This window comes from Argiope bruennichi, chromosome 6 (assembly GCF_947563725.1).
Source record: "Argiope bruennichi chromosome 6, qqArgBrue1.1, whole genome shotgun sequence".
In the NCBI taxonomy this organism is placed as follows: Eukaryota; Metazoa; Arthropoda; class Arachnida; order Araneae; family Araneidae; genus Argiope; species Argiope bruennichi.
The window spans coordinates 81,868,566-81,892,048 of NC_079156.1; the positions used below are offsets into that span (position 1 = coordinate 81,868,566).

Consider the following 23,483-nt stretch of genomic DNA (forward strand, 5'->3'; position numbering starts at 1 on the left):
TTCTTTTCCAGACATTCTGTTCTCCAGTTTCTGACACTAAATATTAAATTAAGGATGATATTTCAGATTAGCAGGTAATGGTCTGGATAGCTTAAAATATCTACCTCATCATCTGGTTCAAATAACTATCTAGCAGAAAATGAAAATAATTTCATTTCCAGCAGTGCACAAACTTCCAAGAACATTTACCGACTCTGAAAATTTTTTCAAGTAGTAATGTAAGTAAATTTATGCTTTTAAACAGTAAATAAATGAACTCATGCTTTAAGATTTTAATTGCAATCATAGTTTACAAAATAGATTCTTTGATGGACTTTTTTTTTTTACAAAAATGCAATAAATTGGAAAAAAATCGTGCACTTTACTTTTTGTGATATATACTTATTGCAGAAATGAAGAAGCTTTTTAATGTTCTTAGCATGATTACTTATTTTATAATGAATGTTTGCAGAATAATATCTAATAAATTGATTGACTTCATTTGGTTTGCAAGATCTGAGATGAAACAGGCTTGGAATAAAAAGTTGAAAAAATAATGAATGGTGCCAAATATAAGCACTGAGATATAAAATAAGTATCATTAATTGCATAATGAATTTAAACAAAAGGTGCTTGAGAAAAAAAAAATTAAAAATATTGTAGAATTATTACATAAAAGAAAACTAATTGGTCTCAAAAATAAAATTCAACTTCAAAAATGCTGAAATCCTTAGAGATGTGCCATGTCTGCACAATGTTAGGATATTTGCATTACATACTAAAGAAAATTTCTTTTTGTTCAAAATCAAAATTCACATTAAAATAAATATGAAGCTCTTAATTTTATAAACATATTAGTGTAAAATATTATTACTTAATAAGCAAATAATTAAATTAATGCAAAAATTACACAGAAATTCTTTAAATTTATTTTTACCACAGTACTTTATTTCCCTACTTTTGAGAATGTACTTGTTTTAAATTTTTTTAAAAATATGCTCTAATATGATCTCAGTATCTTTATTGAAAAATTAATATTGAATTTTAAACAACATTACAACATGCAAATTTGTAAAATGTATGCAGCTTTATTACTACAATATATAACAATTATAAAGTTGAAATTTCAAAATGTAGTCAATTAAATGGCAATGATTAAGATTGACCTGATATTTTACTTGAAAGTATGTAAAGAAATAAAATTTAGTTTGATGAAAGAGAAGTGAAAATATTTGCTATAAAAAAGAAAAGGTTTTAGAGGAAAAAGTCTTAAATAAACTTAGCAAACTTGAGGAGTTTTAGACAATGAGAAACAACAGATCTTCAATGGGGAGAAAACAAACTCCCATGTTTACATCATATACAGTGATGTGATGATGTAAAAAAGGGGATTTGAGTAAAAACATGATGCAAACACCTATGATTTCCCCAAAAACATTTAATAACTAGTTCTCTTTTAAAGAAAGAGAAATAAGAATTTTCCCCCCCATTCCTAAAATAAAATGCTATAAACTTCAAGTTTATTCAAACATCCATTCATTCTAAACAACGATTCCTAGTTTACAATTTTAACTATAATCAATCTTTATATTTATTTCCAGATGTATTCAATATTTTAGACAAAAATTGGCATATTAATAGTTTAAAGCATATACTATATAATAATGATGGACATTATTTCTTAAATTTTAAATAAAAATAAACTATTTTTAATTTATACACTCAAAATTTTGTAATTCACTATTATCTGTGATTTATCAAAACTTCATAAGAAAATTGGAGAAGATGCCATTAAATTGTATCTCATATCAGATGGATATAAAGTATTACCAGAATTAAATACAAAAGGTGAATGCCACCTACTTTTTCAGTTTTAACAATTATTAGAATTATAGTATCAAAATTTAATCATCTCACATTATGAAAAAAAAAATTCTTAAAATAAAAAGTTAATCTTAAAATATACAAAAATTGCAATAAGAAATCCCTATGCTCTCAATAAAATCAAATATTTCATCCTTATACAAAGTTTCATCTTAAAATATTTTCAATATTTGTCTTCATATAATATATAATTAATTTGGCAGAAACAAATTAAAAATTTTTTTTTTGTCAAATATAATTTTTACCATTAAAATTTTTAATTTTTGGCAAGCAATAAATCATCATTGTCAGTTAAATATGTTATAACTATACTGATCATTTTGAAATAGAGCACTTAATACAGCGAAAACGTTACTTGCTTTCTCATTTATAAATGCTTCTAATAATCTATAACCTGTTTCACTAGAAAAGAGCAATTTTGAACGAGTGCTCTCAAACTTGTTGATCCTATTATAAATTTTTACCATCTTTGATAAAACATATATGCTAATAAAATTTTAGAAAATAAGTTTTTTTTTCTTTTTTTTTTAAATCTAATGATAAGAAATAATGTTTATTCAAAGATATTTCAAGAATACAATTAAAAATGTATATTTCCATTACATTATTACTATATGTCAATTTTAAAAAGAAAACAATAATAACAACCCTTCTATATTATGTAAAACAATTTTGCGATCAGAAGCAATCAGTCTACCTCAATAACAAATACATTTCTATCTATCCCTGCAAAATTACCAAAAAAATATATGTCATTACTAAAATTGGAATTAACATTTCAACTCCATAATATTGTTTCATCAATTTTTAACCGTTTTAAAGTAATGCTATGCATGATTAAATCAAGAGTGATTGTTTAAAAGATGCTATCTATTCTCAATAGCAAAGAAACGTGACATTGCATTTTCATTTTTGGGAAGGTAAGCACTAATGTATAAAAATGTATTTAAGTCTATTATACAAATAAACAAAATCATATTTTAGGCATATTAGTTTTTGTTGAATTTGATATATTTTTATTGAATTTTTAAAAATATTCATAAAATCTACTTCATTAAAGTAGTTAAATATTAAATATATAAATATGTATTTTTTTTTTTGTAGTTCATTCAGAATTTATTGAATTTTAACAGTTACCAGATGCGAAATAAAACCTTTGTTGTTTTTAAATGTTCATTTCGATAGCATCAGTCCATTGTAGGATATATTATATATATAAAAAAATTAGCAATAACATTGGATATAAAGGTGACTAATTAAATGCCCCCCCCCCAGCCCATCACATTCTTCCTGAAATGAAAGTAGCATTGACAAGAATGAGAAATATGCTCTTAGAGAAAGAGAAAATTTCTAATAATAATAATTGTAATAACAAATTGTTATCTTGATATTAGACAAACAATGTCGTTTTGGGGAGAACTAATAAAATACACATTTTAAATATTCATTTTACAAAATAAAGCAACAGTTTGCAATTCATGTGTTTAAATTGTGCTATAAATAATGTGGAAGCCCAAAAAACATCAATAATAAAGGAATTTAAAGCTTTATTTTACATATATAAAGGTCACATACTTAACACACATGAAAGACGGCTCTTAATTTGGTAAAAGTGCATCAAATAAGTTTGAAGTGATTTGTTTGATCAGGAAATTAATCATACAAAATTAATTATCAGAAAAGAAAAAATATGAACATTATCTGGAATGAATGAACTACACAATAACATTTACACAATTAAATAAAATTATACATTGAAATACACGTCATACAGCATAGTTAGTTCTATGTCCAGCAAAACAGTTTCAAAAAAGATTATCAATGATGGAAAACATAGAAAGACTTAAAAATATAATTATATAAAAGCTTTTAATCATATGTTTTATATTGGACAGCAGTATCTACTTTATGCACAGAAGTAGAAAAATTGCACAGTTTTACTTCTTCGTATTCTGGAATAAAATGAGCTGTACTTTCTGCCCATTCATCAGGAATATTTACATCTTTGTTTGTGTATATCAAAACATCAAAGGAGCCTAGGAAAAAAAAATCAAAATATTCAATTTTATTATACAAAAACAATGAATAAGTATGATAAAATATCAAAATGTAAAGCAATGAAATTTAAGTTTTATTAGTTTAAGACAGAAAAAAAATTAAGAAAAAACAATAAAAGAAACATACACTATATTATATATATATAAAAATGGCAATTCTAAAAAAAATCATTAATACACAATTCAAAATTGAGCCAGAGCAAAGAAATGTTACAAAAATATTTAATTTATTAAAAAAAAAACTAAAATATAAAATTGTTTACGCAACAAAGTAAGAAGTTGTTTAAATGACCTTATTTCTGACAATTGAATATAATTTTGAATTAAATTAACATTATTTTAACTTCAGATGGGACAAGACTTGAAGGAAAAAATCTGAACTTCATGCAATAATAAATTGTGCTAAACATAAAACTGAGAAGGAAAATAAATCTAGAGATATTAAAAATGTGGTCAAACTATTACAGGATGCATAGATTAATTTAAAAATATAAGCACTTCATAAGTATTTTTAAGCACTTTTAGAGGGAGGGAGAGGGGTTAACAAGAACCAAATTTAATGTTGTTTTTTTTTAAATTATAGAACTATGAGTTTGATGAAGTAAATTAAGTTGGGTATTAACTAAGTAAGTGCTCCAATTTTATATAAATATAAAATTTATCAGGAATTACTTAATATTTTTCACTAATATTGAAATTAAATTATTTAAAAATGTTTTTTAATGCAAATTTCGTTTGAAAAATCTCATCAAAAGACATATTTTAAGATTATTTAATTACATAAGAATTAGTAGTATATATATAAAATAAAAATTATACTGCTATTTTATTAACTTTCCAATTCCTCAAAAAAAGGTTAAGAAAATTAAAAACTAGCATATAAAAATCAAGCTAATTTTATTTAATACATAAATGAAAGCTTTTTACTTTTTAGAGACTTTTTCCAAAACATTCAATTTTTTTTCTTCTAATAATAACTTTTCTCAACTCATTAAATTTTGTTAGTAAAAAGCATCTGGCTGGTCAAACAAGTACAACATTAGCTTTACTTTCAATTTCTGTAATTTCCTTTTCTAAGAGAAATTTCTTCACCCCCCCCCCCAACCACAATAAGCAATATTTTGAATGGGCTGGTGTTGCTGATTCTAAATTCTCTAGTAACATTTACCTGCTTTATGTGGCTATAGCCTACATGTTGTGCAACATATTTTTCATTCAACATATTTTCATTTAATTTAATTCAATTTTATTGAAATTAATATTTTAATCCGTGTTTTATTTTCTTTCAACAGATGCTTGTTTAATGCTGAAAATATTAAAATAATTCTCAAAACTTTCTGCATTTTTTAAATTTATGGCCTTCAAATAAAGGATTAAAAAAACTCATCCAATCTCATTTTCTAGACATGAAAACCATTGCAATACGGTAAAAATCATTTCAATAGAAAATCTATAAATTCTATGAGAACAGTATCTACATAACAAATTTCCATCCTTTCTGATGAAAATACAACACAGAACATCCCCCCCCCCCATATTCATTTGCTCTCTGCCAAAACAACATCTCTTGTTGATCCAAAATTTACCGAAGATCTATTCATTATGCATTTCAACATTTTTAAAATAAGCTACAGACAATCATGCTTGAAAAGCATACAATTTTTATCCGATACTGCTTTTGTGAGATGCGAACCTTTCAATAATTTGCCCTTCTTATGTATGCACTCAATTTAACAAGATACATTGTTAGAAAAATCTTTCTGGTATTGACAGTTTACTGAAAAAAAAAAATTCAACTGTGAAATTTAATTTTAAAAAATACAATCAATGTTTCACTTATGCATATCATATGCATAAAATGGATCATCACTCTGATACATTTGAAGAAATGATTCAATATGCTTTACAATATATTTGAAATAGCTGAAAATGTCTCCAAAACTTCATTGCATATTTTCTAATAAAGATATTTACCACCCTTCCCTCTAGTATAAAAAGTAAGAAGTAGCTGAAAATATCTCCCCCACAACTTCATTGTGTATTTTCTAATAAAGGTATTACCACCCTTCCCGCTAGCATAAAAAGTAGAGACTTTGGACAAAGCCATGAAAACCACAAATTTTTATTTTAAGAATCCCAGTATGGTAGTACTAGTTAAAAAAAAAAAAAAATGAGAATGGTCGGGAAAATTTTTGGTCAGCCAAATGAATACAAAATTTGGGACAAATAATTTTAGAGGAAGGGAAAAAAAAAAAAAAAAAAAGGATAATTTATCGAATGTTATTTATCTAAGATCTTGTACGGTTTTTTTTTTTTAACAGCGTTTACATGCATGTAAATGTACAGATCAACAGATGGTAAAATCATTGATGGATTTGGTTTAAAATTTGGATACAAGTCTATAGATGTTAAAACTGTGCCCCAAATATTAACCAATTTAGAACTTGAAGTTATTGTATTCTCCAGCGTCCAACCAAACAGAAACCAAATGTGTCATTCAGAGGTTTGAATCATGGAGATTGGGCAAAATATCGAGTTCGAAATTTTTGCCTTCTTTAAATAGTTCGTATACAAGAAATAAAGGAATTTTATTGGCATTAATTTAATTTTGGTTTCCTTTTTAAAGAGTAACAAATGACTTAAAAGTAAATTTAGAGCATCATGAACATTTCGCTTTATTTTTATTTTTGAAAACCTTGAATCATTCAGTGTATTCACTTTTAGAAGTCCAAAATAAATCAAATGCACATTTTCCGGCATTCCGGCGTTAAAAAGTTCCAAATTTTTGCACAAAAATTAATCGAAATAAAAATATTTAAATGATTCACTAATGATAAGTTACTAAATGATGTTCAAATAAAACCAACAAATACTTTACAAACAAATAATCATGTAGACATAAGCAAGGATGAGCAGAAGTTAATGTTAAAAACTTAACATTACATAAAATTACTTCTAAAAGAAAGGATTTTAACCTTATCTAAACAAGCAAAAGCAGATGAAAGAAGAGTCAAGCAAATGAAAAGGATATATTTTTTCCTATTCTACCAGTATGTCCCTACTTAGAAGTAAAAAAAAAAAAAAAAAATTTGCTAATCTCTGGATTTATTAAATCATAAAAAGATCCAACACCACAAAGAAAATAAAGAGTACAATCAGGCAGATCTAGCATAGTAAAAAAACAAAGGAGAATATAAACAACTTAATAAAAAATGTGTACCCTTATATAAAAGCTACCAAAAGTAAGTTTTTATGGATTTTTGAAGATGCTATGCATCTTGTATTACATAAAAAAAAATTAATTATCTCAAAAATGATAAAAATTGATTCTAAAAATAATAGAAGAAGTCAGAGCTCCTGCAGAAATGTATTATGTCTGTAATTTGGATCAAAGATCAATACTTAGAAAATAATAATCAACTTCAATCAAAACTTTTTTAAAGTTTTAATTTATTAACTAATTAGTTATTTTCTTTACACAAATACTGACACAAAATTTACATATTCCATAGAGGCATGCAGTCAGTTTGTTCTGAAAGTAGTCAAAGAGCTAATTTATTATATTGCTGAACTTACAACCACAAACTTTGAACTTGCATATTTTTTTTTCTTCCAGAATATTACAACACTTTATGACTATTATTAAGTAGAGAGTGAATCAGTATTTTGAAAATGGTGAAGTAATGTTTAAACAAAATCTTGTTTGAAACTAATAAAACCTATATTGGTATAGAAGATTGCTATAGCATGCCTAATATCATAAATGGTACAAATATTTCAATATATTGCATGCCATCTGATCAAAGATTGTATTTACTTAATTCACTGGTAAAGAACCAACTGCAGCAGCCACCCTTTGCACTTATGACTTTTTCATTAGAATAGTTCTGCATGATTGACTTATATGTATGAAGTTTGTATTTGTTAGCTGCAGTCTTTTTAACATTTCTTATCAAAATAAATGTAAAAGCAGACTGCCTGTGTACTCACACAAACACTTTAAAGACTGAAAGTTAATTAAAATCAGAAAATTCTTGGGTTGTTTTTTTTTTGCTATATTATATCACAAAAATAAATAATTTGCCATCTTAGAATTACAAAAAAAACTACCATTTTAATGAAATCAATTTCATTTATGTATTTCAGAATAAATTTGTTAAAAATAATTTGATATGCAATATGCAGCAATACTTTTCTTAATATGATGAAGTTCAAATTTATCCCAGAGTCAATAATAAGGGAAATTAAATTGACTGCCAATGTTGACTAAGCTTGGATGAAATAATTTCAACTAGCACTAATTTTTATATAACACAGTTTAATTTCTAATCAAAAACTTTTTGATGCACACAAAAAAAAAAGGGGGGGGGGGGTGTATAGCCGGATATCCGACTAGTTCTTTACATCTAATTTTGAATCCATCATCAAAAACGCTTAATTTGTGAAATCAAAACCACAGCTTTATCAAGGCATAACTAAATTTCTACACTCGTAAATAAAGTTGGAAATTAATAACAACATTCAATAAAATAAGTAAGTAATAAATTATACTTACAAGCATTGTCCAAAAGAGGAAGAAAGGAGACACTTGCTGTAATTTGACGAATAATATTTCTGATTTCTTTTTGGATTTCTTTGATATCCTTGGATTTTGGTTTTCCTCTAAATTAGAATTATAAAAATTAAAATTCGTAAAAGGTATCTATTATTCAATCATTTTTATGACACAGTTAAACAACTTTATTAATTGAAAAGCTTAATCAAAAGCCAAGTTCCATCTTTGTTTTTAATCAATATTTGCAATGTTACCACAATGAGAAGGTAGAGAAGCGAGACCAAGAGACTTGTAACATATAATCAGTAAAATATAAACAAGAATAACAAATATATTTTTCATTGTCAAAAACTTTTAGTAAAATACAAAGACAACGGAGAAAAAAAAAATGGTATCAAATAGTTAATTAAAAGGAAAGTTCCTTCTTCCTTCAACTAAATTCAATTTTTTTTGTAGTATTCTTCATAAATATAAAACAATCTGCTAAAAAAAAATGTCTTTTTTCAGTTTCATGACTACAATAGTATTCAAGTGACTGTAGTCATTATTCACTACCAGCATTATTTCAATTTTAAAAATTAAATTTAAAGAATTTCGTAAGAAAAAAAAAAAGGAGTAAATAAAAGAGAAAAGCTTCCAGAGTTTACTAGCAAATAATTTCAGTTCAGTTCAATGATGATGATCTTCTATTCTTGCTATTTTTAAGGAAATCGACATTTTTAACTATATTACATTTCTACTAATAATAAAAATGGAAGTTCTGTGTGTTGTGTCGGCACTCTACAGGCCAGACCGTTTGATTTAGAACAACCAAACTTGGCACAAAAAAATTTCACTGGATGGAAATGCACACCTCAGAGCAATTTTTTAAATAATCAGTTATAAATTAAGGGAAATTTTATATATCTTCAAAATTCTAAACAATTATGTTTTTAATGATTCATACGTATTTCATAGTCATGTAAATTTTTTCTGAATTTTGAAATTTTTTTAAACTGTCAAAATATTTTTTAGATTAAAGTACTACATTATATAATCTTGAAATTCAAAGCACTTTCCTTGATTGATGAAATATTTAATCATGTGCTTTTTGCTTGCTAAAGTATGCTGAAGAAAGAGTGTTTAATATCTGTATAGTTTACATGGTAAATAAAGGTGTGAAATTACAATGCCACAATATTTAGAAATTTAGAATAAATAAACCACTTATTAACATTTTAAAAAACTCTATGATATTATGGGGAATGTCCCCACAAGAAAGGTTCATGTACTCAATAAATAAAACTTAATTAGAATAATATAGCATTAATGTCAGATAATAAGCAAAATTATGAACAGGAAGTTACACTCACAACTTTTTTTTTTTATGAACACCTATCATAAGAATTGATCTGCATAACAAAGCAAAATTAATCTTAGCAAGCAATATTTTGTAGAAGGAGTGCTATAGAGACATAGTAACACCATATCAGATAGTATCTTGCATATCAGTCTGTGTTGTAAAAATGTTTGAAGAAAATCTTTATTTCTAGAAGCAAGAAGCGTTTTGGAAGGATAGCATTGTCAAACAGACTCAAAGAAGTTTGAGCAAGTGCCTGTGAAGTCTTAATGGACGAGATTGTGCCTTTAACCAAAATTATGGGAGGATAATAAGGGCAGCAGTGGGATGGGGGAAGAACATTGCTTGAACTACTGAATAGCTTAAGGAGTTGCATTTGTGTCACATTATTGATGAAATTTAGTCAAGAAGGAAGAAAATAATAGTCTCAGTAAAGCAACAAACTTCCAGTGAAGTAAGGAAAAGGCTAAAAGCACAGGAAGTTGTTGTATTATATGTTGAAAAAAAATTATCCTATAAAGGAGCATCTATGATGCATGCTACAAATTCATTCTTAATTGCTCTCATCTTCACAAAATTTTGAAGTATGTCAAAAACAAATTTGTTTCAACAAATTTTTCGAAGGAAAAAAAAAAGCAAATATTATAATTAATAAATTATATTATCAATTTGTTTGAGCAATCTGTTTCAACAAGGAACATATTGTCCTATTTTACATGCATTCCTACAAAAAAATATTTCACTTAATAAGACTGGAGAACAAATTATGCTTTTAAAGCAAGATTCCACTTTATATCTAAATGATTTATTTGAAATCAAAAATAACCAACATTTTCAGAAAACCAGCTAGTTGCCCGAGGTGATTATTAGTAAAAATAGAATTATTAAAAACATGGCTTATTAATTTAATTAACATCTTATCTGAATAAGCAGAAAATTTTGTTTCCCCCCACTTTAAAAAAAGGAGGGAGGGGAGGATGCTTTGCAGCCATAATTAATTACAGACGTGAAAAAAAATGGAAAGATCAAATAAATATGTTTCAGTAATATTTTTTTTTAAATTACATTTATTGCAGCAAAGAAATATTTTCTTTTACTAAATATTGGTAGCAATAATATAAGTATTTTTTTTTTTTTTTTTTTAAATATAGTGGCATAATATAATTATTTAGATCTGAACATGAACTGCCAATTTCTTTGCACTCAATGTTTCATTTAATAACAAAATTCCTATTTTTTAAAAATTAATTTACATAAGTTAAAATGAACATCACTCTGTACTATTAAAAGGGAAATTTCCTTCTGCCTTATTAAAAACATCAATTTTTTTAAAATGTAAAAAAAAAAAAAAAAAAAAAAAACCCAGCATGTATAAATTGATTATTAAATTCATCAACGTAACTATATCTTAATATAGAGCAATTACATTTCTAATAAGTCCATGAAAATCTAAACTTTCAGCAAGTATATACCACCCTCCCAAATTCTGAAGGAGAAAAAAATCACAGTTTTGAATTAACTGTCACTATGTCCTAGTTAGAATATTCAATTAAATAATTTATGTAGCTGGTTCTTGATAGCTTCTTCAGCAAGAAAGAGCTTGCTGATTCTCCAATTTGATAGAAAAGTAGCAGATACTGTTTTAAAAGCTTTATATTGTTATATTAATTGTGAAATGCATTCATTTTTCTGCCATTTCACCTATAACATTAATTTCCTTTTAAAAGAGAAATGTTTAAAATGTAATTAATACTAAAACTTTCTTGGTGAAACTAAATTTTTTAAAAATAAAATATAACAAAAAATAAAATTTTTCAGCATTGAAGCTTTATGTGTATTACAGCATATTTTTAATAATTTGTGAAATAAATTGGAGCATTACTCAATGAAAATTTGATTCAACAAAAAATTTATTGCATGCATATCTACTATATTATTAGGACGACTCTTTTCAAAATTTCCCATGCTTCAACATTTTCCTTATTTCACTATAAGGTTATAACTGCATTGAGGTTGTTATCTCTGCCTTTCTTGGTAAAATCTCCACAATGTTTAGCTATGATATAAATTATAGCTCCTAACTACAATTTAAGGGCTGTAAGGTATTTATTAAGGTAAGGTTAAGGCATTTGTATTTGCATGTTATGGAAATTATTTCCCCCTATATTGTAATATAAACCATGGAACTTACTGAAAAGACTTTCTTTCAGGCTCCATTTAACTATATATTTTACAGTTTTGATATTATTTTGAAAATAAAAACTCATGAATAAACAAGCATTAAACACAGACTGATAGCTGAGATACAGGTGGGATTCTGTATGTGCCATTAAGATGTCTGTCACGTTTCATTAAGGAGTAATTTTTAACATTTTGTGAATCACTCATTGAAAGATGACTTTAAAGTAAGGTTTGATTTACTAAAAAAACATTTATTAAAATAGGCAAAACAAATATACATAAATTGCATGAAAAAAAAAAGGCATGTTTTTATATTTTGCAATTTTTTCATTTTAGTTCTTTAAATTTTTAGAATGATTAATAATTATTGAAAGATGAAATTTGATAGGAATGATAACTCTCCAATGTATCATTTCAATTTAAAAATATAGTGAATTAATAATTGTAAATTTTATTACATACAATTAAGCTGTTATAATTTTGTTTGCAAAGAAATTGGTAGGAAATCTTGGAAAGAAATTAAGAATATTCATTACCCAGAGTCCAGTTCTCCTTCACACTGAATTTTGAATTCCCATCGCTCTAAAGTCTCTTTAGTGTGAAAATTGGATATAACAAGAACAAGTCTGTGTACTTCTTTAGTCATTAGCCAATCTATAAATATAAAAGATATAATAAATGCAATTTATAAATCTGTATTAATTTAACATGGTATCAAATAATTAACATTATAACACAGCTAAAAAAATTAATTTTAACAAAAATTAAAACCAATATTAATTTCTTATTTTGGATTATTTTCTTACTATTAAGAATACTTGAAGCAATAATGTATTTTAAAAAAATGCTTAAAAAACATTGTTTGCATATTTTAAAAATGCATTAAAAAATCTATTTATAGGGTATATAGTGGAATGTCCACCAAACTTCATAACAAATAATGAAGCTTCATTCGAGAAGAAAGCATGAAAATGTAGATAAAACAAAATCTGGCCTGAGTGAAGATTAGTGTGCACCAGCTGTTTGTCGCCAATATTGCAACCCATCGGATTCCTCTTCTAGCAACCGTACTGCTGTTTTGTTTACAATTTTTTGCAATGGTTGAGTTGTACATAAACTACAATTACATTATGAGAAATGTTAAATTAAAAATATTAAATTATCGATTAAAGATTTTAATTTTGTTCTTTATTATAATTAAAAGTTTATTAAATGAAGAAAGTTAAGCTTATGATTAAAAGTTAGTTTCTTCTTTCTTTTTTTAATGTCAATACGAACAGAAAATATTTATTCTTATGCAATTTTTTAATTATAAATATACGCATTAAAAATCCATCTGAATTCTATTAAAAATGTTAAATTAAAAAATGTGGATTAAAGATTTTAATTTTTGTTCTTTATTTTAATTAAAAATTTATTAAATAAAGAAATTTAAGCTTTAATTAAAAGTAATTTTCTTTTTTTAATGTGAATACGAACAGAAAATATTTATTCTTATGCAATTTTTTAATTATAAGTATCCACATTAAAAAAATTGCCTGAATTTTTAATTAACGAAATTGTCTGCATTCTCACTTTAAAAGACGGCTGCAATGGAATTCTTCGCAGTTCTCGTAATTCTTTTGGTGCTCTAACGGTTGGTTCCCTCGATAAGTTATGTCTGGAATTGTTCAGGAATGGATGTCGTGCAAATGGGATGTAAAACAGTATTTCGAACCTGCAGAATGGATGAAGGGTGAGTGGAATGTATTTTTTTTTTACGAGTTGAAAAAGTTAGGACAGAATGCGTGTTTAAAATTTTGTATGGAGAATGGTTTGATTGCATCTAAGTGTGTATGTCCGGTGTGTGATGAGAATATGAAATTGATTGATTTAGGAAACAGAATCGATGGAAAGATCTGGCGTTGTAGAAAGAAAGGATTGAATCCACACCACATTAAACGTTCTGTACGAAAGGGTTCCTGGTTCAATAAAAGTCATTTGGATTTAGGAACAATTTTGTGCTTAACGTACATATGGTTAAACCGAATGAGGCGTGAAAGCATTGTGAATGATTTAAATGTTTCAGCAAGAACGGTGACTGATTGGATGATTTTTTGTCGAGGAGTATGTGAGGATGCTTCTTTGGCTTTTGACGGAAAAATAGGTGGTGTTTGAAAGATCGTGGAAATTGACGAGAGCAAATTTGGAAAAAGAAAGTACAATAGAGGAAAGCAAGTGGAATGGAAATGGGTGTTTGGAGGAATAGTTCGATACACAAATGACTGTTTTTTGAAGTAGTGCCTGAAAGATCTGCAGAGGTATTACTTGAAATTATAAAAAGGCGTATTCTTCCGGGAAGTACCATCATTTCAGACTGTTGGTCATCATATAAGAGTCTTGAAAACGAAGGTTTTCAGCATTTAACGAGGAACCACAGTCTGACATTTAAAGACCCGGAAACAGGAGCTCACACCAACTCTATCGAGGGAACCTAGAGTGCAGTAAAAAGATCTTTACACGGGACAAACCATGTAGACGGAGAATTCGACGGCTACATGGCAAAGTATATTTGGCGCCGACAGAACAACGTCGTAATAACAGAAAAAATACGCTGATTCTTTAGTGAAATATCCAAATCGTATCCTGTCGAGACAACTGCTTAAATCAAGTAAGTACATTAATTCTTTAAAATTCTCTTTGAAATCCGTTCGTATAACGTACTTCATTCTCTTTTTTTCAATTGATTATGTTATCCACACTGTTCTTATATTCAATGTGCTAGCAAAGCCGTAGGATGTTTTTTTTAAAGTTAAAAAATTCTGCCCGGTGCCTTCTACAGATGCCTTCGGCATCTGTAGAAGGCAACAAGCAGAATGAAAAAAAAAAAAAAAAAGAATACTTATCAGTAAAAAGTCCTAATTATATGCCTGCAAATAGTAACCGTAACTGTTCCACGGAAGTATTTGTTTATTTTGTCCGCCATCTTTATTGGCGACTTGGCATTGTTGGCGCAGCTGGGTGCACACTAAAATTCACTTTTACCCAAAATCTCAGTGTGCACAAGGATGGCAAGTTGCACAGTACACATGTAAGCAGCAAATCATTAATAAACAGCCACAACAATACAAAGTATTAAGATAGAATACTAAAGACCAACACTCCAAAGTAAGAATACATTCGACTATCAGCATCAGCTCTTTTTCGAGCTTTTATAGTTTCTGTAGCAGGGAATCATTCTTGATAGATTGTGCCAAATGTAAACAATAAGAAGTAATACAAGTGTGATTATCTGAATAATAAAATTCATATAAAAACACTCAAGATTAAAAAAAAATTGTAGAATTATTACATAAGAGAAAACCAATTTAAAAAATAAAAATGCTGGAATCCTTGGAAATGTATCAGGTATATATATATGGAAAATGCACTTCATAATCTAATTCCTGAAATAATTTATCCCTGATTTACCAATCAAGAAATGGGGGGGGGGAAGAGATATTGCAATAATTTTTAAAACATACAAATGCATAAAAAAATAAAAATTCCCATACATACAAGATTTAAAATAAATAAACTTACGTCTGAGTTGCTTTAATATTGAAGCAATAAATGTCTGTAATTCATTGTCTTTGGTCATAAGAATGGCAAGACCATATTTATCTTCTCTAGAAAAAGACTCTACAGGATATATACCTCGCTGATAAATTATACTGTTGATACCATAATCTGTAAAACAAAGTACATGTTCATTAGAAAAATAGCAAGATTTCACTACTGTACACACACCAGGTGTTCAAATGAAAAGGTATGAAATTCACTATGGGTATAAATGAAAACTTTATTCAAAGTATAAACGATAGGCAAAAGCACAATGATCCCATTGATTAACGAGCCAAAGGATTCTTTGTTCCCAGAATTCCTTTTGATGTATTAAACATATCAAAGGACTTTTAATAAAATAACAGCTTTCTGCTCAGAAGTAATGTTTGATTACATATTTTTTTAAAATCTTATTTTTAGTGAATACAAAAAATTATAGTTCAAAACAATATAAATATAGTTACCTACATGTAAAAAAAAACTAGCCAACTTTTTAAGTACATTATACATTAATTATGTTAAAATATGTATTAACCTTTGCTAAACAATTTATCACCAATTATTTTGCTTGCATTATAAAGGTAATAAATTTAAGAGGCTGTATTTCAATTTTATTCAATAAGTCTATTTTTGTTTTTATTATATTTAATGATTTTAATCAGCCAAATTTTCAATAAATCTATTGTTTTCCCATGTTACTTTGTCTGATTCAATTTCCACTGTATTTGAATAAATTGAAAGTATTGCTTCAGAAACTAATTGCTTTTGATTAATCACACATATCAATAATTCTATATTACATCATATAAGGAATTATTAGATGGTATAAATGAAATTAATTCATTCTTCAAACATTTCAGCTTGAGTGCAATTTGAAATTTTTGAAAGAAAAACTCCTATGTAAAATCACTTAAACAGAATTCAAAATTATTTTATATTCCAATGCAAGAACTACAATATTTTTAAACATGACATTCAAAATTATTTTACATTACAAAACAAGAACTAAAAATATTTACATAATGACACAGGCAAGAAATAAAAAAAAAAAAAATATTACATAAAAAAATGAAATGTGCTAAACTTAAATTCTGAGAAGTAAAATAAGCAAGATTAATTGAATAATGAAATTAATAAATTTATACAAAAATTTTTCGTTGTATTAAAAATATGGGGGTCCTTACCTTACTATGACTGAAAAAAAAAAAAGACTGCATTTATACGAATGCAAATTAAAATCTAATGAGCCGTTGCAAATATTTTAAAACTTAATTTTGGGGGATAAACAACGCCTTATTTTTCTAATGACTGTAAAAGGGATGAAACTACAAAAAAGTAGTCTAAAAAAAGCAATATCTTTAAAAAAATTTGAAAATATTTCGTTTATAAATAAATCCTAAACGGCGAGACAAAATATTACGTAGAATCAACAATGACCAAATACGACTAAGCTTATTAATTAATCAAATTTACAGGATAAGAAATACATTACAACTTACTAAAAAATTCAGTAACAATATCAGCAGAGCCTTTTAAAGTGATAGCACTTTCTGTTTTTGACATGTTTAAAAGTTTAAAAATAATTTGATTTTTGCCGCTTATAAAATCGGTATTCTTCTTCTCTGTGATTCCATTCGAGTTGAACTGTTCTGAAGAAAAAGACATCGTTTCCAATCGAATTTACAGAAATTTTTCATTTAAGTTTTTGAGAAATTTCTCCTATTAGACAGTATAATCTGTCTAAAAATTACTAAATAAAAGTAATTCTTGGTTTATTGTGCTAAATTTTTAAAATTTATCTGACAATTTTCTTTCTTATTTAATCCCGGAATTTCTAAAAGAAATCTGGCATTTCCGGTAAATTTTACTGTGATTACGTAATATCGTCACAGCTCTAGGCCAGTTGTTTATTTGTTGACACTTTCACTTATACGAGGAGGTATGGTCGATTAGAAAAAAGTTATTTTTGTGAAATATGTGACGATGTAAGCTATTTTAATTATGAATTTAAAACTGTTGGAGCTTCATCTTTGAGGGAGTGATTTTAGAATCCCTGTAAGGTATGACGTTTTTCTCTTGGGAACAATTTTTTTCCTGTTCAATATCTCTGTGATCAGAGATAAAATTGCACTTTAAATCATTCTGTTTTGAAACATGTTTATCATCCTTTTGACGTTAAATTAACATTTTATATCCTACTTATACTTTATTTTGTTGCAAATAATTGTTTAAAATTCATTTATCATCTTTAAAATAAAATGATTGTTCTATGCAGATAATTAGAGGCTGTTGTCAGTGTGGTCTTGGCCTTGCAACGTGAGATTTGGATTTCTTAAGAAAATATCGATATTTTTTATGTTTATATATATAATAATATTTTTTATTCTTACATTATATTAAGGTGTATAGAAAAAATGAAGCATTAAAACGTAAATAAAGTGCTGATCATCAAAAACATTTCAAGGATGTGTATTACTGCAAAAACAACTAGAAGTTGTGAAGGAGTGTTTAATAATTTTATGAATTGCCCATTTTCAAACATTTTATTTTATTAAATGTATTATAAATGTACATTTATATACTATAAATGTAATTAAATTGTTTTTGAATTATAATGATAAATAATTAGTCATATTTACAATCTAAACATACATTGCTATATGTGTTGTAAAGATTTTCTAATGGTATTTCAGGATGATATTAATATGTACACAGCACTTATTATTGTTTTTAAATGTGTTCAGATATACTTTGGTATGTGGTCATTTGTGACATGGGGTTATTTTTAAAAAAAATTTAATTACCAATTGAGTAACCTCTTTGTTATTTTTTTACAATATATTCTGAAAATATTGTTGCACAAAACTGATATTTATAATATTTGAAAAATTTCCTTTTTATAAATACCAATTTGTTGCATGAATTTTAGTATATATATATATATATATATATATTCTTAATTTTTAAAAATAAATTTCATTGTTGAACTAAAGTTCAAACAATTTTCATTGTTTTATAAAATATTTAATTGCATGTTGTTGTTAGAACCAATGGAGAAATGGGTCATTTTTAGTATTTGTATAGTTTGCATGAGAAATAAGATAGTGAAATTGAAGTACCACAAAAAGAAATTAGATTATCTGAATAGTAATGTTTTGCATAGCACTATGTTGTCATAGACATTGACTCTATTAAGATTGTTCATATGTGCGATATGCAAAACAAGAAAAGCTAAGAATTTTATGTTTTTCTTAATGTGACATTTAAAAATATTTTGATAGGGGGAATAATAATTTTTTTATAATAATAAATTCTAAAATAAATAATAATAATAAAATAATAAAAATTTCTAAAATAAATTTTTTTCATTTTGTATGAATAAAATGAATACCATTTGAGTTACAGATGGAACTAATTTTCTATTAAATATTGTTTTCTTTTCTTTGCTAATTATGTGTTTAAACTGCTAAACATAAAAAGTTTTTAAACTAGAATATAGAATTACATTAAAAATAAAAATAAAATGTTCATTGTAGTAATTTGTACATTTTTTAAAATTTTTTTAAAATTCTTATTTTATTCTGTAATGTATTTAGAAAGAAATCCAAATTTGTGTATAAATTATAGAGTAATAATCTTCTCTTTTATATACTATATGACTCTTAATATGTTACCTCTTCAAATATATATGTATTTCATTTAAAAGAAAATATTTACGTGCTAATATAAAGCATTATTTTAATAAAGTATAGCTTTTTTTTTGAATAAAGAGAACAATACTTATTTTTATTTGAGCAGAATTCATTATTACTTTTTATACAGTTTTATACCAAATTTCATGGCTTCTTTTTTATTTTACATTTTAACTATCAGTATTTTCTCAAAATAAAATTTTCAAAAACTTGTGTTGTGAACTTGAAATGTATTGATATTAATTTTCTGAACATATAGTGGAATAAATGGAGAAAAGATCATTTCTTTGCTCTAGTTAATAAATAAATAAATTTAAAAAAAAACTAACAAATTAAAAAATTATTTTTGATATCACATATTTATTTCTTTTAATGCAGAAGTCCTTTTATGTTAAAATAGTTATCCCATTCTTGAGTCCTAATTTATAAACCATTGAGTTTCAACCACTAAAAATGCTAGTTAGTTACCTACAGGGACAAATTTTTTTTCTCTTTAAATTTACACAAACACTTTATATTTTTGTATTTATTTCAGTATTAGTATTTATTATAATCTTGAATTTATATGAATCTTGTGTTTATTATTTTGATATCCAAGTTTTTTTAATTATAAAATCATACTTATGCTGATATTTTATTATTACATAAGCTCATTTTACCTGTCCAATATTTTATACTTAAATTGATAATCTTGTTGAGTTAAATATCTACTATTAAAGAGACAGTTCTTATCAAGAAAAGACTACCAGCTAAGTTTCTGAAGAAATCAATTTTATGCATTACATGTTTTATTAATATTTTTGTTGTTATTCTTTATTCTCTTCTAAATTTACATAATATTTTCTTTTACATGTTAAATTCTTTAGAGCGATAATTGAGATAAGTGTTTGTTGAAATGAACTTAGTGCTAATGTAAATGTAAAGGAAACTTGTGTATCACTATTAATATACATTTAAATTTTAATTCTTACTTGGGCACCATTGTAAGGTAAACATGCATATAGAAGTACCAGTGCACTTCCATGTATTCTGGTCGTGAGTAATTATGATGGTATCTCGTAATTTAATTTCAATCCTAATTGATTTTCAAATTAGCCCATGTTAATTACATTTTAAAATGTTCACTTATTTCCTGATCTAAATCCCACTTTTTTATTTAATTATTTCATATATGTGTTTAAAAAAAATTGCCTGAATCCGTTATTTGCCATGCCATACACAAAGGGTAAAAGAAATCGTTGCACTTATGCATCCTTTTCTTTTTGCCTAAGATTCCCTTACCTAAGTTGCCACAACTCAAAGAAATCCTTATCAGAATCTCGTAATAAACCCACTAAAGGGAAACATTTTGTTACTTTTGCACTTGTCTTCTGGTGCAAATGTATGCAATGCATCTAGGAAATAAAAATTATGCCTCCTGTGGTAAAAAAAAATTAAATTAATTCATTCATTTAGAAAGTCTTTTTTTTTTAGTCGCATAACTGCCACAATTATATTATGTATAAAGTGTAATTTTACTGTTAATACTGATGTATATATATATTAATTGCCATGCCTATCAGTTAAGTTATTGTATCACAAAAATATATATGAATTCTGTAGTTAAAAATAGTATTCTGCAATTAATTGCATTTGTGATTAGTTGTACGATTTCAGTAGGTTAAAATTTTGCATTGAGATAGAGAAAAATAAATGTAAAAGACTTTTTTTTTTTTTGTGTGTGTGTGTGTGTTATACTTCGATTAAGCATTTCATAATTAAATAAATAATTGATACCATACTGAAGTGTGTGGATATAATTAATCATTAATTTCTTTATTTTATATTAGCCTTTTCTGATGCTTAATTTAAGTTAATTTAAAACTTAAGTTAACATTTTTGCTCTTTTATAACCATTGTTTAATCGAAATTGAAAAAATATTAAATAATGATCTTTTTTTTCCTTTAGTTATTAATTGGTGGCTAGTTTCTACTATAAACAGAAAAAAATGCTTATTATAATTTCTTTATAACATGCCTTTGTTTTACAGATCAGCTGTGCTATAGAAATGGACTCCAAAATGGATTCGCAAGGGTCTTCTCGAAAAAGGAAGCTCTGTGACATCATGGAAACATCAGAATTAGATGACAATTCAAAAATAGCAAAGTCTGATGGGGAAGATCAAACTAAAAAGCAAAATCACAGTGAAATAGAAAAGAGGAGACGAGATAAAATGAATACCTATATAACAGAGCTTTCTTCTATGGTGCCAATGTGTAATGCCATGTCCCGAAAATTGGATAAGTTGACTGTGTTGCGGATGGCCGTTCAGCATTTGAAAACTCTCAGAGGCTCAATCAACTCTTATGCTGAAGGTTTATATAAGCCTTCCTTTTTATCTGATGAAGAGCTTAAGCGACTAATTCTGAAAGCTGCAGAAGGTTTTCTATTTGTAGTGAGTTGTGATCGAGGACGCATGCTATTTGTATCTGAATCTGTTTCACAAGTTCTTAATTATTCACAAAATGACCTTTTAGGTCAAAGTTGGTTTGATATATTGCACCCTAAAGACATTGCTAAAGTAAAGGAGCAGCTATCATCTTCCGATTTATCTCCAAAAGAGAGATTAATTGATGCCAAAACTATGATGCCTGTCAAGACAGATATTCAACCAACTCAAGTACGGCTTTGTCCTGGAGCTAGGCGGTCATTCTTTTGTCGAATGAAATATAAAGCTTCTTCATCTGTGAAAGAAGAAGCTGATACCACAACAGGTATGCACAGGAAAAGGAAATCTCACAGTTCTGATCGCAAATACCTTGTGATACATTGTACTGGCTATTTAAAATCATGGGCTCCAGCTAATCTTACCATTGATCTTGAAAGTGATGTAGATAGTGACTGCAATTTAAGTTGCTTAGTAGCCATTGGTCAAGTTCAACATTGCTTACCAAATCCATCTCCTAAAAATGGCATTGAGTTGCGATCAATGGAATTCACTTCTCGTCATGGCATGGATGGGAAATTTCTCTTTGTTGATCAAAGAGCATTTTTAATGCTTGGTTATCTACCACAAGAACTGCAAGGAACATCTTGTTATGAATATTTTCATCAAGATGATATTATGCAGCTTGCAGAATTCCACAAACAAGTTTTGCAAAGTCAAGAGAGATTGACTTCTCCCGTATATAGGTTTCGTCGTAAGTCAAACAATTTTGCCTTCCTTACAAGTAAATGGAAAACTTTCAGAAATCCGTGGACTAAAGAATTAGAATACATAATTTCTGTAAATACTCTAGTCCCCATTATGGATTCAGGATTGGTAGAGAGCTCAAACAGTGCAAGAGAAGAAATGTACAGCAGCAATTCTAATAGTTTAGATGCTGTTCTATCTATTTTGCCAAATACTGTTAATATGGGGGATCCTCAGAAGTTATTGGGGACTAAGGTAGGTGCAGGAAAAATTGGTCGTCAGATTGCTGAAGAAGTACTTGAGAGGCAAAGAGCTAATGAAATTGACCTTTGTGCTATTAGTCCTACTGGTGCAGACACTTATGCTGCACAGCAATTTCCACCTGCTATGTTAAATTCACAGAAAGACAGATCTAATTACCTTAGAAATTACCATTCCAAGCAAGATCTTCCTCCTGCATTTGAAAATGAATTAGCTGCCAGTTCGCCTTCATCTAACAGTACTTCATCTCAATACACAATTCCTGTGCATAATCCTGTTCTTATGAATGAACCTATTCAGATTCCTAACATGGATTCTGTCATTGGCCGAGATATGTTGCAAGCTTCTTATCAAAGCAGTAGTAATGAAGGCAATGATGAAGCTGCCATGGCTGTAATTATGAGCTTGCTTGAGGCTGATGCTGGTTTAGGAGGACCAGTTGATTTTACTGGCTTGCCTTGGCCTCTGCCTTAAGAAATTTTAATTTGACTCTCTAGAAGCAGCTATTCAACACATATTATTAATTGTGTGAGTGTTTGTATGTATGTATTCTGGTAAGCTGACTGCTGAGGTTTGACAGCATCAGATCTTTCAGGAGCTTTTCAGTGATGTGATTATGTGAAGTCACCCAACCTTTAACTCTGGAAGCATAAAGGATTGTATTGCAAGCTATAAAAATTTGTTTTTCTATAAATATATATCACTATCAATTCATCTTTAAGATAAGCTTTTAAAGTTAAATTTTTTTTTTCTAGATGCTAAGTTCCATTCATGGCTTAA

General features: G+C 27.1%; 2 protein-coding genes across 2 annotated transcripts; one reads left to right on the forward strand and one right to left on the reverse strand.

Annotated features, from left to right (window-relative positions):
- Positions 1-3,282: 3,282 nt before the first annotated feature.
- Positions 3,283-17,206, reverse strand: LOC129972318 (mitotic spindle assembly checkpoint protein MAD2A-like). Its single transcript, XM_056086413.1, has 5 exons — positions 17,077-17,206; positions 15,557-15,703; positions 12,532-12,649; positions 8,476-8,582; positions 3,283-3,899 (listed from the first exon to the last, which is right to left on the reverse strand). Exons 1-5 carry the CDS (start codon positions 17,138-17,140, stop codon positions 3,733-3,735), a joined length of 603 nt encoding a protein of 200 aa, XP_055942388.1. The 5' UTR covers positions 17,141-17,206; the 3' UTR covers positions 3,283-3,732.
- A 291-nt stretch (positions 17,207-17,497) lies between these two features.
- On the forward strand, positions 17,498-23,471 carry LOC129972815 (protein cycle-like). Its single transcript, XM_056087095.1, has 2 exons — positions 17,498-17,637; positions 21,300-23,471. Exon 2 carries the CDS (start codon positions 21,318-21,320, stop codon positions 23,175-23,177), a length of 1,860 nt encoding a protein of 619 aa, XP_055943070.1. The 5' UTR covers positions 17,498-17,637; positions 21,300-21,317; the 3' UTR covers positions 23,178-23,471.
- Positions 23,472-23,483: the final 12 nt, after the last annotated feature.